This window comes from Mustela nivalis (assembly GCF_964662115.1).
Source record: "Mustela nivalis genome assembly, chromosome: 4".
Lineage (NCBI taxonomy): Eukaryota > Metazoa > Chordata > Mammalia > Carnivora > Mustelidae > Mustela > Mustela nivalis.
Window position 1 is genome coordinate 158,141,040 of NC_139023.1, and position 16,987 is coordinate 158,158,026.

Here is a 16,987-nt window from a genome sequence, read left to right on the forward strand (position 1 = left end):
TGGAGATGAGAGGAAGTGCAGTCCCCCTTGGCTCCCTTCCTTAATCTTTGAAGGACCCTTATTTAATCCGCCAAAAGGCTTTCCTGCCATTCGTACACCCCGTTGAAATATAGAGAGCGCCCTTCCCCGTAGAAACATGGAAAACACATTAAACAATAGCATCCAAGCTCCAAGCTTGAGACTTTAAAGAAAAAAAAAAAAGTCTGGCAGCCATGGGAGGGATGGGGATATTAGACTCGTATTTTCGGTGAGAACAGTGAGGTTCTGAGGGTTTGGTAACTCGCCTCAAATCACAGGAAGGGTACAGTGGAACCAGGAACCAGGAGGGTCTATCTGGTCAAACCCCTTCCACCAGACCACGAGTTTGCACTGTCGGCAGCTGCTAAGTGGATGCCTAGTTGTTGGTTTTTTGAAATTCTTCATAATTTCTGAGCCAGGGGTCACATACACTCGTTTAGCACAGGATTGCGCCAGTCAAGGGGCTGCTCCTGCCTGCCACCCGGAGAGCTGCTGGGGCTTAGGAACAGAGTCCTTCGGGAGTTAACGGGGGAGATGGGCACACATAAGGTGAGAAAACTACTTAGTAAAAAAAAAAACCAAAAAACAAAAACCTCAAGTCATCCCACCCCACCCCCATGTCCTGGTCATCAAACAGCCTTGCTGACACTGGGACATTTTTGGTTAGTTATTTAACATGATTACCAGCCTCTCTTAAAAAAGTCAACCCCCTCCTCTCCACCATACCAATTTTCCCCTTTTGCACGGTGTAAAGATGAGCAGAAATAAAATGAGCTTTCTTGGGGACCACACGGAGCCTTGTGTGGGGAGGAGGTGGATGGTGTTTTGTGTTCCAAATGCAAACGTAAATAATATCAGTCCAAAAAATGTACAAGATTAAAAGGATTCCAGAGCACCTTGATGGCCAAAGCTTGGCTTTCACTTCCTGAAGAAACAGAAGTAGGAAGAGGGGTTGGCAGTTTGGATTCCTATCCCCTACTTTACCACCACTTCCATAGACTTTTAAATTTGAGAATGCTCCCATCAATTTCAAGAGGCTTTTAACAGAATGTCTTGGTATTTTATTTTTCTCAAATTTTGGAAATGTACAAACTAAGCACCGACATGTTAGTATTTCCTATACTTTTTCCATTATTTACTAAGTAATGGTTTCATGTTTCAGTGTGCCTGAGCTGTTAACAGCATTAGAACAAATACTACTGATCTCAAAATGATGGGAGATTCTCATCCAATGTGAAAATATTTGACTTCTACAAAGAAAGGGAAAGAATTTTTTTTAAGTTTAGATTAAACTAAACTTAAGTTTAGATTAAACTAACTTTAGACAATTAGATTCTAATTGTCTTATTTTGGGGATAGAGCTAAAATTAATTGGCAATTTTGTGGGAATTTTTTTCTTGAGATAAAATTCATATAACATATTCATCATTTTAACCATTTCAAATTGTGCAATTCAGTGACCTTTAGTATATTCACAGTGTTGTGCAACCATTACCACCCTACAATTCCAGAACATTTTCAGCATCTCTAGATGAAACCCCATCCCTCCCAATTCCCCTTTCTCCCCACCCACTGACAACCATGGATTCATCATTTTCTGTGTCTATGGATTCTTCTATTTGGGACATTTCATATAATTGGAATCATTCAATAATACATGTCAACAATACACAAATCAACAATACATAGGATTTTCGTGTCTGGTTTCTTTCTCTTAGCATCATGTTTTCAGGTTTATCCTTGTAGCAGGTATGAGTAGTTCATTCCTTTTTATGGCTGAATAATATTCCATTGTAAAAGTTAGCACATTTTGTTTATCTCTACATCAGTTGACGGACACTTGGGTTGTTTCTACTTTTAGGCTTTTATAAATAATGCTGCTATGAACATTTGTGTACAAGCTTTTTGGTGTGTGAACATATGTTTTCAATTCTCTTGAGTATATATCTAAGAGTAGAATTTCTGAGTCATATGTTAACTCTGTCTTTAGCTTTTTGAGGAACTGCCAAACTGTTTTCCACAGTGGCTGCTTCATTTTATATTCCCACCAGTAATGTATGAAGGTTCCAATTTCCCCACATCTTTGCCAACACTTGTTATTTTCTAGGGTTTTTTTTTGTTTTATTTGGTCTTTTGTTTTTGTTTTAATTTCTAGCCATCCTATGCGTGTGAAGCAGTATCTCATTGTGGTTTTGATTTGTCTTTCCCTAAAGATGTGAGCATTTTTTTCATGTGCTTATTGGCCCTTTATTTGTATATCTTCTTTGGAGAAATGTTTGTTCAAATCCTTTATTCATTGTTAAATTGGGCTATGGATCTTTTTATTGTTGAGTAGTAAGACATATATATATATATATATATATATATATATTTGGGATACCAGGCCCTTCCTTATCAAATAAGTGATTTTCAAGTATTTTTTTCCTATTCCATGACTGTCTTCTCACCTTCTTGATAGTGCCCCTTGATGTACAAAATAATTGATAATTTTTATACTGTGCTCAGATTCTATTAAGAGTATAACCTTTAATGAGCACTCTTTACATGGAGAAGGCTACTGTGGAGAAAGTCTTGACTATGTGCTGTAATGGTCAAGTGAGAGACTTGGATCAAGTTCAAAATATGAAACCAAACCGGAGATTGTAGGTAGTCATGGCGAGAGGATCTGAAGGAATGGTAACTTAGGAATTTCTGAAATACATATTTATTCAGAATGACAAAGATAATACTTTAAAACCATATAGACAGTTACTTCGTTCCTCCATTTTGTTATATGATCGATCAAATATATTTCCTAGAGAGGAGCTTTGACCAGCTAAGCTACGGCACCCGCTGATCAAACATATTTAATCTGAAGCATTCTTTTGTAGAGATTTGTTGAGAACAGCATAGAAATAGGAAATTCTTCTTACCAAATCATGAATCCAACCAAACTCCCTCTTCTCTCCCACCTCTCTTCTTTCCCCTGTCCCCAAACATTTGTGGAACTTGTATTCTTTTTCCCATAATGACCAAATGAGAACAAAATCATTACATTAATTTTTTTCAAGCCTGAAACAAACCTCTCTTTAATTCAGTCCAAGTCCCAAGTATCTCAGACATAAATAAATACATATACCTATTTATCAAAACACAATAGATTTTAATCCTTTTCCAGCTTAGATCTTTTTGAAAATTTGGTAAAAGCTATAGATTCTATTGTCATAAAAAAGCTGCATTTAAGCCAAGCTTTGCTTAAAATGTCAGGTGTTCCCACATCTCTTAGGGTTCCATGGTCTCCTGACCTAAGGAAATGAAATTCATCTACCAAATGGGTATCCTCCATGTAATTTAACTCTTACAAAGGGGACCTGTCCCCTTGGGAGTTCACTTGATAATCTTCCCACCTTCTTAAAAGTGCCATCTGTTCCAGGTGACTCCTGGATCCATATCCTTAGACCTCAGCCTTCTCTGGAGCTGCAGAAATCCCACTCCACCTTCTTCCTGGGCATCTTCCCTCGGGTTACTAATGAGCACATGTTCATGGCAGAATTCAATACTTGCTCTCTGGATCTGTGCCTTCCTCATTTATTGGTGAAGTGTCACTTCCTCCCCCTAAGTATATGCTAAGTCTATCTCTTCTCCTGAACACAACTGCAATAGGTCCTTGCTTCTCCTTCTTCCTTGTCCAGTCCTAAAGCTCAGATTTGGAAAGGCATGGCTGCTTAGTATCTTCATACCCGGGGCACATCCCCTGTTGTTTCCATATACCCACCGCTCACTAGGCACACCTCACTGATTTCTATTACGTGGACTATTACTTGAACCTTTCCACACATTTGCCCCTCTGCCTGAGATCCCTTTGCCCCCTTTAATTTGTGACTTTTACCCATGCTTCAAGACTATACGTGAATGGCACCTACTTTTTGAGGCATTTTTCAGACTCTCTCTGGCAGATTCATTGGCTCCTTCTTCTGGGCTATTGTTCCATTCTCTACACATTGCTACCACCCCATCAATCACATTGTCTTGCAATTATTGTTCATCTAAGAGACTGTGCTGCTTGAGGGTAACATTTTTTTAAATTTTTGTATTTCTCCCCAGTGCCTAGCATAATACCTGCCACTGTAAAGAGTTCAATAAATTATTTTTAAATATTTTTTTAAGAGAGAGAAGGAAAAAAAGGAAGAAATAAAGGGAAAAAAGGAAAGATTTTTTGTGGTCCCAAAGTATCTAACCCCATGGGCCATACATGCAGAAAATCATTCCTGCCCTTATTGAAATGGAACAATTGGGTGAAACACCCAGATTAACAGCTCAGTGAAGGAAAAGAAAGAAATGTATGTCTGCTTGAAGCTAACAGTCCTGTTAAGAGATGATGAACCCCATTCTTTATTTCTCTGCATTGTGGGTAGAGGGCAGGCGGTTGGAAAATCCGGAAGAAAACCAAGCCAAGACAAGGAGAAGTCAAACATATTGTGCCCACATTCAGGTTTTAAAACACAGAAGTTGGTGACGTTTGGGCAACTGTTGCCAACTCATTCTCAGAGATAGGTGGACTGGGTCTCCTCCCAGTCATGGTGAAAACACTGATGCACTCATTCATTAGTCCAGCCACCCACTGGGTATTACTGAGGACACTCTGTGTGCCAGGAACTATCCTAGGTGCTAGAGATACATCAACAAGCCAAACAGAGATAATTTGCCACCCTTGAGGGACTTACCTCCCAGTGGGGAGATAAGGAGAATATGACAAACGAGTGACTCACATAGCTTAGCTACGTTTCTCTGTGGTCTTCAAGTGACCTGCCTGGAAGCATGGGGCCTGGCGTGATGCCAGTTGGCTGGTGCTGAGTACTGAGACTTAGTGCTGTGGTCATGGGCAACTGAGGTAGAATCTCAGGGATGCCTGCCATTATAATGATAGTAAGTGTGGATGCTCTTCCCAGTGGTTTTCTAAGTTTTCCGTGGTATAACACGACACTGATGTCAGCAGATCACTCACTTAGTTGGTATTGAGAACATTCAAGATCTGGGTGCCAGTTATTTTCCTTTGCCTCAACAAGACTTTGTTTTATTTTTTTAAAGATTTTATTTATTTATTTGACAAACAGAGATCACAAGTAGGCAGAGAGGCAGGTAGAGAGAGAGAGAGGAGAAAGCAGGCTCCCGGATGAGCAGAGAGCCCGATGTAGGGCCCGATCCCAGGACCCTGAGATCATGACCTGAGCCGAAGGCAGAGGCTTTAACCCACTGAGCCACCCAGGCGCCCCAATAAGACTTTGTTTTAAGCAGGCATGATCACTGTAGAGGCCTGGGGTATTTTCCATCACACGGGTAAACACCAACTTGCCTGTTAGTCATTCTGGAATTAGGAGCATGCACCTGGCTATATCTCTAACCTTAGGATAATTTTAAATAAACTCCTTTATTTACAAACTTATAGCTTTCATGTAGTGAGGATACGATTCTTACCATCATTTGCTGAACTTTTCTGAGTGACTCTTGTGTGTCTCAGATTCACCCCTAAATTATTCCATTTTTAGTTTAGGTCCACCAAAATCATCGTTTTTTATGTACTTATTCTAGGGAGAAGACTAAGAAATATATCCTGGAAGGTCTTGCCATCTGTTGCCTCAAGACATAAAAGGTCAAGATAGATGGGGAGCACATGCAGACATTTGCAATGAAAGAAAAGTTATTTTGGGATCCAGACTAGGGAGGGACATCAGGGCTGAGCTGATTCTTGTTTATGGGGGCTCTGCACATGCCTCCAGGATGGGCCTAACAAAGGGAATTTTGAGGGTCCTTGGAGGGGGTGAGGGAAAGAGTTGTGCTGTGGGGGGACACAGCTAACAGGTCTGTCAGACATCTGAGGAAGAGAGAGCAGTGCATGGTGGCGGGGAGAGGGGAATGGAAGACGCAAAGATCTCTATCAGGATGAAGAAAGGAAGTGAGGCCATGTGAGCACCAACTGGCATCCGTGGGGTAGTTGATACTGTGAGAGGCCTTGGGCCTGGATGCAGCCACTGCACGGGAACAATGGGGAAATTAATGTGGATGACAGAGACACCCAGTCCACACAGCGGGGCGTTAGCCACCAGTCTGTTTGACTGAACGATGCAGGAGCAAAGGGCACGGCTACTCATGTCTTGGAACGGGGCCAAGAGCCATCCAACAAACTCTTATGATTTCTTAAACCCCCAGTTCTTATATAAAACTTTTTAATGGCACCACCATCTATTTTCCTTAAATAAAAAACGTTGAGTGTTTCTCTCACACCCATTGAAGAGGGAAACGAGAGTTTAAATTAACTCCAAATGGTAAAAATTTAACACAGCTCCAGCTGCCTGCAGGTCTCTTCAGTTCAGATCTTTCAATTCAAGAGCTACTCCAGCTGCTCTGTGATCTCATGCACCATTTGAAGGTTGCTGTGCTACCGAGCAGCAGTTTTAAAGCTCATAATGAAAATCACTTGACTTATGGCCTCTCTAATCAACAGGTGAGTCCATTATCTGGTGGTAAAACAAACCAGATAGTCTGAGAAATAATAATTATCTACTTGGAGTCAGGAAAAAAGAAAACAAAAAACCTCTGAGGGTCTGAGGATATTTCCCTTGGTCCAGTGCTTTAAGCTTAGGGAAGGTTTTCTGTGCGTTACTTCAAGCTTTTGTCTTCTCATAGGATACCCTTCTGCCATCCCTACTCCATGCCTTTTTGCATCTCAAATGGGGACAAGAACCAGGGTGATATAAATTTTAACCAACCCACAAAGGGAATGTGTTTTGAGTTATTCATGGGAGAAAAGGAAGAGAAGCAATAGAAAGTAGCTGCCTGCGTGTAACTCTTGGGAAAGATTGTCAGATTTCAGGCAGGTGGAAACAAAGCTTAAAGGCTGAAACATTTTAGGAGACTCAAATTTGGGTGCTAAAGCCTAACACCAAACACATTCCAGAACAATCAGATGCAGAACTTCCTGGAAAGCAAAGCTTTCTTAGTTTTGCAATAGGAGTACATCGGTTTGTAGCTGCTTATGGGGACTACAGGCTCCTGGTTTTTGATGAACGAGAGGTGATTCATGAGGTCCCTGGGGGGCAGGGTTTGGTGGAAGAGAATGGCCCAGCGAGTCAAGAACTACATCAAATATGTTAAGGCTCCCCTGTGGCTCTCAAAATGTTTGCTAGTAAAATACTGCCCTTGACCATAACCATCCCACTTGGGGAAAGCAATGGGTTCAATGGAATAAAATGAGGTAGGGTAGATGTAGCCAGTGTCTATGTATGACCTTTGAGATGGGGGACATTTAGTAGTAAAGTAGGCTTCGTGATGACATGAGAGGCTGGTTGAAAAAAATTGCCACTTGATTTTTAGTAAATCAAGGAAATTTAGTAGTAAAGCAGGCTTCCTGATGACATGAGAGGCTGGTTGAAAAAAAATTGCCACATTCTAACTGGTTTTTAAAAAACAAACTCTTAAAAGATGGCTATCCTAAGCCAAATTTGCAAATCGTGCCAGTGGAAATGGTCTTCAGTATACTACTGCGCTTATGCCAATTAGATTTTATTTTTTAAGTGCCAGAAGAATGATTTCAGTGACCTCAAGTTGTGTAACAAAACTTTTTCAACTCTTCAAGGCCTCTCTCAAATCTCATTTCCTTGATGGAATTGATAGTCACCGCCTTCATTATAGGTTCATTTTTCTCACCTCTGGGCTCCTGGATTATACGGTGGCCACACAGTATAGTCCTCAGTTATGCATTGCTATCTAGTCATCTCTTCTGATTATATGTAGTGTTTGTTATGCTTCATCAACTCCCTGGTAAGCTCCTTGAAGTTATGACAATGTTTTCTGTGAGTCTCCATTGCACGTAGCAGTACCGTGTCACTGGGAACGTCATCAGGAGTGTCAAAAACCACATCTGACTGATCAAAACATAGGGCTGTCTTCTTACTAAAGAAAGTGTCTTCTCAGGAGCTATATCATTAATGCCACAGTCTCCCCTCCCTTGGTGTGAGCAGCTCCCCCACGCCCCACATCTGTCTCGACAGCAATCAACTTCGTGTTCTCTCGTTTGGCACTTGATCCTTAAACGAACAGAAAATTTAGCCTTAGGGAATATGAAACAACAGTGATTGCTAAGAATTCTGGGAATTCCTTTAAAAAAGAAAAAAAAGATGACAAAATCCATACTTGTGGGGTAGGTGTTTAAAGGTAATTTTGGAGACCCTGGAGTCCAGTAACAAAGAAGAATCTAGGCTTTAAATCTGGTTTGAAAATACGATGTGTGCCAAGAATAAAGTGGTGGGGAGAAACAATTTGCAGTAGCCAATTGTTTGTTGTTAGCCTGGGTTGGATTAATGGAGGCTTAGACAAAATTGTTTCATCAGAGTCCCCTTGTCGAATGCGAAAATTAGCCAGTGTATAAAAACACCAACGGAGTATTTTTTCCTCATGGTGTAGACTCCAGACTTGGTTGCCAGCACAACCAGAAGTCTGTCTTGCTTTTCTCTGTCCCTTTAATGGTCTCTATGTCTCTTTCCTCCTACCACAGGTGGAAAATAAAATCCCACATAATAGTTACGCTTTGGGAAAGCTGAAATAACATATATAGCAACTGAACAGTTATAAGGGAAAAGCACATCATGAATTTAATTCCATTTCCAGATGTAAAATGTCATAAAGAATTTTTTTTCCATACTTGGCAAAATAACAGGAATTTTCAAGACCATTTTATTTAGCTTGGTGGATGCGTGTTTGTGGGTAGGTATCAGAAAGCCTTGCACCTCGGGTGTGCTCTAAATGCTACACATCCGGGCTTTACTGAGATTAAACTACCAAAGATCCACGTTCAGCGAGAAGGTACATGACCTTCATTGAAACGGAAGGGAAATGTGTCCGCCAAATGGTTGAAATGGGTGTGTTTTCAAAGCAAGGACTCTGATCCGTATGGGAAGGTTTCTAACCCAGTGCAATTATTCTCCCGTGGGTACAGACGCTAGGATACTCATCTGTTTCAAAGAGCAGATCATGTAGTCATTCCACACACTTTTCATAACGACTTCTCTTTTTCCTTTACCCTTCTATGTGAGACGTAAGGCCTTTGTAGGAACACCTGGGCATGAGCTGAGAAAGGCTGGCTGGGGGTAGACTCCAAGCTGGTCGTTCCTCTGACTTGAGTAATTCAACCGAATCATACAGTTATAGCTTGGAGAAAGAGAGATGTTAAAAAAAAAAAAAAATTTAAAGTGTGATGTTCCAACAAAGCCGAAGACATTTTAGAGTGAGACATAAAAATGCCCCATGGGTGGGCATTTTTATGTAAGTAAGTCGGGTTGGTAAGGGTTCCCATGTCGCCTGCTATCATTCCAATACCAAAGGAGCCGTTCCTCCATTGGAAACCTGATTGTACAGATTAACGGATGTGCCCACCTAAAGAGTAACTCCCACCGTGGCCTTGTATGGGCAGGAAAGAGCGCTTTACAACTCAGCTCCTGCTTCGTGTAAATTATTAGAGTGAGGGACGTGGGAGTACTTTTAGATAATGAGAAGAAAAAAATAATAATTTGAGAAAGCCAATCCGTTTTCTTGAGTACTTTCAGCAGATTGCTAACACAGTTGCAGATTTCGGTCTCAAAACTGTCTTGTATTTTTCAAGGGGAGCTACTGACTTTTTCTTCATGTGGCTAAAACTGCCATGTAATCGAATGATTCAGAACAGAACCTACACTGCCACTCTCCAGTTGCTCTGTGTGAAAACTCACTAAAAATTCGAGATCACATGAAACAAAATAAGGAATCGCAAAAATTGGAGAAACTACTTCCACTTTAAAAATGCAAGCAATTTCAATGGATCCCTACTTCTCTCTCTCGGAATTTTGTCTTTTTAAAGTGCCATGTCATAAAAAATATTTGCATGAGTATCATGGGTTATTGCTTTTGTGTTGAAATGTCTCAGTCGAGGAGAACTGTAATCTATGGTAGCTTGGGTTTCTGACCTGCAGGCTTTCCCTTCGGAGCTTTGAGCTAAAATACAGATATTTCTCAACTATGAGAAACAAATGAAAGCTGTCACAGTGTCAGCAGCAAAAACCGGGGGTCCGTCCCACACAAATTATAGACATCTGTATTCCTAATTGGCATTCTTTTGGGCCATGCCAGCATAACGGCAGTGCCAAGAGAGGCTGACAGCTTTAGAAAAGACCAGGTATCAGGTTTAGGTGATAGGAGACACTGATGAGACATAGAAGTTCCTTTGTCGGCAATATTCTCCATATGTTTGTTATAAGGCCCGTGACTTCTAGTTTCGGCTACCTCCAAAACAGCACCCTTTGACTAAATTTGCTACCCTGAAAACAGATCAGCTCATGAGCTCGGGAGAACAAGTGGTACTGATGGTTATATGATCAGAAGATCGTTGGCAAAGATGCATACAAATAGTTAACAAGGTAATGGTAAGAAATGTTGACCTTGATTTGTTTAGCTAAGATGTAAAGATTTTTGAAGGTCAAAGGTGTCCTTGTGTAGTGTTTTGGAGTCTAACTGTGTCTGACCCTCTAACATTAAGCTGCTGTGGCCTGCAGTTTTGAAGAGTGAAGCAAACCAGGGGAAAAGAGAGAAGGGGGGAGAACAGGAAATGGAGTGAGGTGTTTCAGGAAGTTGTCAGGGGTTGACTGATTGATTCCAGATGGAAAAGGTCAGCCTTCGTGACCCAGGAAATACTCACTAGGGGAAAGAAGTTGGCTTGTGGAAAGGGAAGGCCTGGGAGTGAGACGACGCTGGAATGCACATTCCACTTCCTTTAGTCCCCAAACATTCAGAAACTTTAACTTGTCTGAATAGAATAATATCAGTGTTGTCATCATTCATCAGAAAACAGGGAAGGAAGTTAAATTCAAAGCTTTGAATGGACCAAGTTAAATTCAAAGCTTTGAATGGACCAAATGTATCTTCACCTCCATAATGTAGTTCATTTTCTTCCAGAAGGAGAGTGGATGTATTTAAAAATCAGTATTTGCGTTAGTTTGTGTGTGTGTGTGTGTGTGTGTGTGTGTGTATAAAAACAATGAGCAAACACGTCCTGTTTTGCATGCTGAAGTTGGAGGATTAAATTCTGTACGTTTTCCCAGTTCCCTTTAATTGACAGACTCTTCTAGATATCCCACAGCCCAAGATATTTGAAATATTAAAAATGGGAACTTGCCTCGTATCTATATATATACACACACACGCACATACATTTGGACATAATTTAAAATCTTGTAATAAATTTTGCAGACACTGAAATAATTCAGGTTAATTCCCTTGCTGTCATGAGAGGCCAGCGCTAGCCAGCAAGAGATTAAAATTTATTTCCATTGTTAATAGAAAATAATGAAGTGCATCTGAACCATCAGGGTATGTCATTCGGGAAATGTTCACTTTGGAACCGAATCTCACTCCACCCAAATGGACAATGATGAAATCAGCTGGCTCGAGAAAGCCCCATATTTTGTGGCAGGAATGCATGAGGAGCACGAAAGTACAGTATGACAAGAAGCTTGTGGAATGAATTAAAATGGTCTCAGAGAGAATGCCCTCTCTCTCCCCATAATCCTCAGACAGCCTGGGGTTCCCCTCCCTGTGCCTAGCACAGCTCATTAGCAATTAAAGCCTGAAGCGCCCTCTTGTTTCTAGGCTTTCCGGAGATGGCAGCTACGTCAATCAGTTTACACACACAATTTATAAAAGTTACCTGATTCCTCTTGTTACTCCACCTTCTCCTGTTATTTTCAGAGCGTAAGCGCTTGCAGAGGTGAATGCTTTCAACCCTCATACTCCCCTTAATCCCATGCCAGGAGCCTGGGCTTCTCTCTTCCTTTGACTATGATGCCATCTTGTGCTTGTCCTGACAAGGACTTGGGCCTCCAAACACTCGTGGACAGCGACGGACGTCTACATCCTTACGGTGGCCACCGTACGATAGGAAATTTCTGAAAGCATTTTCCCCAGACTCTGAACATGTTGACATGGGACAATCCAGACCCAGAGCTAGACAGGGTGCATCCCTGAATTATGGGCTATGGACAATCATTTTCTGAATGACAACGGAGATTCTGTTAAGTTCCTTTTGATGTCACAGAGAGGTGGGGACACCATACCTGTAGTGTATTCACAGGAGAGGAACTGAAGTATAGGAGAGACACATAGCTGACTGGGAACACGTTCTGTCATCTTTGAATCTCCAGGGTCTGATGTAATACCCAACATGTAGTGGGAGTTCAGTGAATGCTTTTGGGATGAATGATTGAAACCCGCTGATGTCTGTGGAAAATTCCTGTATGCTACTGTCATGCCCATGGGACCAAGGTTAGGTGAAACATTTTGGGGACTCATGCTTTTAAGGGTTCCCCTGAACCTCTAATATATTAAAATAAATATTTTAAAAAATTAAAAGCTACCATCTAAAACTCCATTGAAGGTAAAAAATAAAAAATTCAGAAGGGTTTCCTTGGGGTGGGGGTTAGGGAGTGGGGAGGATTGACTGAAAAGGGACACTTTCTGGGGAGATGGAAATGTTCTGTACCCTGATGTCTGTCTTATCTGGACGTATCTGTCAAAACTGTGCAGCTGGGGCACCTGGGTGGCTGGGGCACCAGGGTCCTGGGATCGAGTCCCGCATCGGGCTCTCTGCTCAGCAGGGAGCCTGCTTCCCTCTCTCTCTCTCTCTGCCTGCCTCTCCATCTACTTGTGATCTCTCTCTGTCAAATAAATAAATAAAATCTTAAAAAAAAAAAAACTGTGCAGCTAAGATTTATGCATTTCAATGTATGTAAATTTCACCTTAAAAAAAAAAAGGATGGATTTATTATACTACCCCATTCACTTTGTTTGCTTGAAATTACTCACAGTTGAAAATTTTAAATGCCATCTAATGAATCTTACTTCACATTAGAGATAAAGTAGAGCCAAGGTTCCCCTCACCTTCATTTCATGAGAAGGAAGGGTGGCAGAAAAATTATAAGTAGAATATCAGCAAATTTAATTTGGGAGTAGACAGGAAGAGTCATTTTTTAAATACAGCTCCCATTACGTACCTATTCAATGCCTTTCCTTCAGAGGGTGTGTGTGTGTGTGTGTGTGTGTGTGTGTGTTTGTATATGAAAATGTATATAACAAGTTATTTTCTCCAAAAAAATTACATGCAAAACAGACATACAGACTCATGTCTAAGACAGACCATCCTCCTGGGTCAAGTAGGTAATGGGTGCACTCAAGTCCACACACCTCTTCTATACTTTCCCAACGGCTCTGGTCTTCCCTGACCTCTGCCTCTTGGAACTACAGCACACAGGTCGAACTCTACTTGATCACCCAAAAGCGAGCTCTCTGAGGATAGCGTCCAGCCTGTGTGTCTGCCTTTCTAGAGCCTCCCTCAGAGCTTACACTATAGAAGGGGCTCAATGAGTAATGTCGCCTGTCCTGGTGACGGGCCAAACGAGGCAGAGGAGAGGCAGTTAGAGGGGAACTCATCTCCGTGTGGCATGCACCAGGCCCTGCACCTAGGGCTTTACATGTAATATCCTATTTTATCCTTAGTTTATTTATTGAGCCCTGGAGATAGTCATTGTTGATTACGTTTTACAGATGCGAAAAATGGAGATTAGAGAAGGTGAGGTAATTTGTCTTACGTTACCGGGTGGCAAAACAACAGTTGTTGTGTTTTTAGTTCTCTCTGACTCCCAATCCACGTTCTTCCACTGCCCCACACCCAAATCTTCCCTTCCCTCTGCCTAGATTACTAAATACCCTACATTTTCAACACCGAATTCCAGCAAATTCATCTCCTCACCAGAAATCGGAGCTTCTCTGCCACTGCTCTCTAGCGGGTGGGGACAACCCACCAACGGCTCCTCAGACCCATCTCTGTGCCCAGCATGACGTCAGCACCCATTAGAAGTGTGAGAACCCATTGCCAAGCTGGGAGACATGTCCTCCCAGCTGGTGGTGTGGTCTTCCCTTCCCGAGTGCACACAGTCGGCTCCTTGGCGTGACCGCAGCTCCAGGGTCAGCTGGGAATGGATTGTCCAGGTCCCGTAAGAGAGAACTCCATCACCCCACTCCCTCACCAGGGCATGCCTTGAACGCAAATAAGTAACAGCATCCGAGTGAAGTGTGGCCTCTTTTTCCAGGAAGTTCGGCCATAATCACAGGGGGAGGATGACCTGTTGAGATGCCAAGGGCATGGCCCTGGCCCAAGATTCTGTTCCATCTCTTATTAGCCATAGGGAAGTCTGCAAGACAGTAGACTGTGACTTTTCCTCCTTTATGTACAGCTAACTCCCCCCGCCAATTTTTTACTTTAAATATGCAGGTTGTGTTGTCAACAACGGTGAACGTGGATGGACATGTGCTGGCTGTTTCCGACAACATGTTTGTTCATAACAACTCCAAGCATGGCCGGCGAGCAAGAAGGCTGGACCCATCAGAAGGTAAGGCTGCCTGTCATCCCGGCTGAGAATGGGCCAACAAATCAAGGTCTCCGCCATGGTCTTGGTTTGAATTTTAAATTTCTCTCTGGGAGGGCATGGAGAAAGTACACAAGATCATGTGGGTTTTAAGTGAACTTGTAAACACTGACTCCTGCCTGTTTTGTTGCAACCCCGCATGCCCCCCAGCCGGCACTCTGGCCTCCGTGTATCCCTGCCTCTGCCATCCAGTCCTATGTTTTTCTTTTTGCTAGACGGGCATTGAGGCAAACCTAAGCCTATGACATCTTAGTTAAACAGCAACATTACAGTGCAGACGTGTATGAATAAGTGTCAGATGTGCCCTTAAACAGATTGTGGCCAGAACAAAACAATGTGCAGAATGAAATTGACACTAATTGATTTTTGTTTGCTTGGACAAGAAGAAATCATGATCTGCTCTGGGTACTTTTCCATGTGCATTAAAGTCGTCAGAAATACTGGTAACTGTTCAACTTCAAGTTGTCCAAAAAAATTAAAGCATATCAAGGAAGATAACTGACAAATACCTGAGTAAATTCCATCTTTTACACTCCCCAACTCACTGGGCTAGTAAGGCTTTATAATATAGGGTGAATGGCTAACCTAGGCTACTATTTTAGTGTGATGTTTTGCTGTATACTACCCACCAGCTCCCAGCTCAGCTTGGCCCTTAAAATGTGTCTTGTATCAATTTAAATAGGAATTAATGAACTGAAAGAAAATGATTGAATCAGTAAAGAATTTGGAGTGGTGTTAATTCTCCCACAGTGGGCACTGAAAGGGGAGAAGAAAATCCCAGGGTTCAGAACTAGGAACCCATCCAGTTTCTTTTGACTGATTGGATGTGATTGACTGGCTGTTCAAAGGGGGCTCATGTTTTTGGAGTCCTGCCAAAGTTCTCCTCCACCTTTGACCCTGTCAACTTTGGAAATGGAGTGATGGATTGACTTTAGTTATGGCCTGAAAACCATATTGGGTTCCTGTTGGGATGCAAAGTCCAGAGGCCTTGAACATATGGAAGGGGGGGTGTGCTAAATCTGTCCTACAAAGTTAGGAAAGTGATTAGAAATTGTCTCTTGATAGAGTTGAAAAAAACCCCAACTATGATAGATTTTACTTTCTCCTTCTCTCTAGCACATTAGCAGGCCTTGTAAATCTTAACGTCTTGGGGCAGAGGAGGTGGGGAGAGAAAAGGGATTTACACATTTCCAGTGTAATCAACTTATAAAAATATGGGGAAAAACAACATGGTTTAAAAACACTTCTGGCACAATTAGTTAAGTGTTCCACGTTTTCATACATAGTGGTCAAGTCATTAAGCTTTAATGATCTGGTGAAAACCAACAACCAATTAGGGAATGATGGCAAGTCAGCAAAGCTCGACTTGAACCTGGGATAACCAACAGCTTGCAAGAGCAACCAATCCTCAAAACTTCAGATTTCAACCAACAAAGGACAGCCTTGACTTTTTCTTTTCTATATTCTTAGCTACCCCCTGCATCAAAGCCATTAGCCCAAGTGAAGGCTGGACCACAGGAGGAGCCATGGTCATCATCATTGGAGACAACTTCTTTGATGGCCTCCAAGTGGTGTTTGGGACCATGCTTGTATGGAGTGAGGTAGGCAAAGGCTACTGGCTTCCCTGATTTTCTTTGGCCCAAAGATGGTTTTGATTTGGGGAAATGTAATTCCTGGAGCATCAGTGACATGAATGCACATTACTGAGAACCTACTATGAGCAAGGCACCAAGAATTAAGACGTAAACTACACTTTATTGTAGGCATGGATCCCTTAAAAAATAAATATTTATTGCACCATTGTTTATAATTGTGAAAAATTAGAAACAGCCTAAATATTAGAATATAGCCTAAAAATTAGAAACAACCTAAATATTGAATAATAGGAGAATGATTCAATTCCACCATTAAAAATTTGGTTTTGAAAAAGTTCTAATAGCACAGGAGAATGTTGCTAAGTGGAAAAAAAAAATCAAGACAATGGTGTCTACAGATATAAAATCTCATTATATAACAGCCATCCACAGAAAAGTCTTGGAAACACACCAGAATTAACAATGGCCATCTCTGGGTTACACAAGGCTAATATTTTTCTTCATATTTTTCTGTAATTTCCTAATTTTGTAAGGTGCATATGTTCTAGTTTCATAATGAGAAAACCAACAAGACATTACAAAAAGAAAAGTAACAGTGCTAGGTTGAATGTGGGAATTGCCAAGTCACTACAGGAGAGAATAGCAGTGTAGGAAACAGGGAGGGAGTGAATATAGGGATGGGCCCTGGAGGTGGGGGCAGTCTTGAGCTGGGCTGTTGGGAAGGCAAGGATCTGGACAGGTTAAGTTGCAAGGACATTCCAGAGTGGGAGGGAGAAATGTGAGAGAGAGGGACAGGGCCTTTGGCGCCAAGAGTACAGCCAGTTTGTCCCTGGGTGGTGGTGGTGGGGGGGGGGTTGTCGTTAGAGATGCTCCTGTCCTCTGTAGCCTCAG

The 16,987-nt window shown here is 41.8% G+C and overlaps 1 protein-coding gene across 1 annotated transcript in view; it reads left to right on the forward strand.

Moving 5' to 3' along the window:
* EBF2 (EBF transcription factor 2) overlaps positions 1 to 16,987 on the forward strand; it is a 189,383-nt gene that overhangs the window by 134,836 nt on the left and 37,560 nt on the right. Inside the window, exons 8-9 of the mRNA XM_082727851.1 lie at positions 14,348 to 14,465; positions 15,972 to 16,102. Of these exons, the coding sequence (XP_082583977.1) occupies positions 14,348 to 14,465; positions 15,972 to 16,102 (249 nt within the window). The remainder of the gene's footprint in view (positions 1 to 14,347; positions 14,466 to 15,971; positions 16,103 to 16,987) is intronic.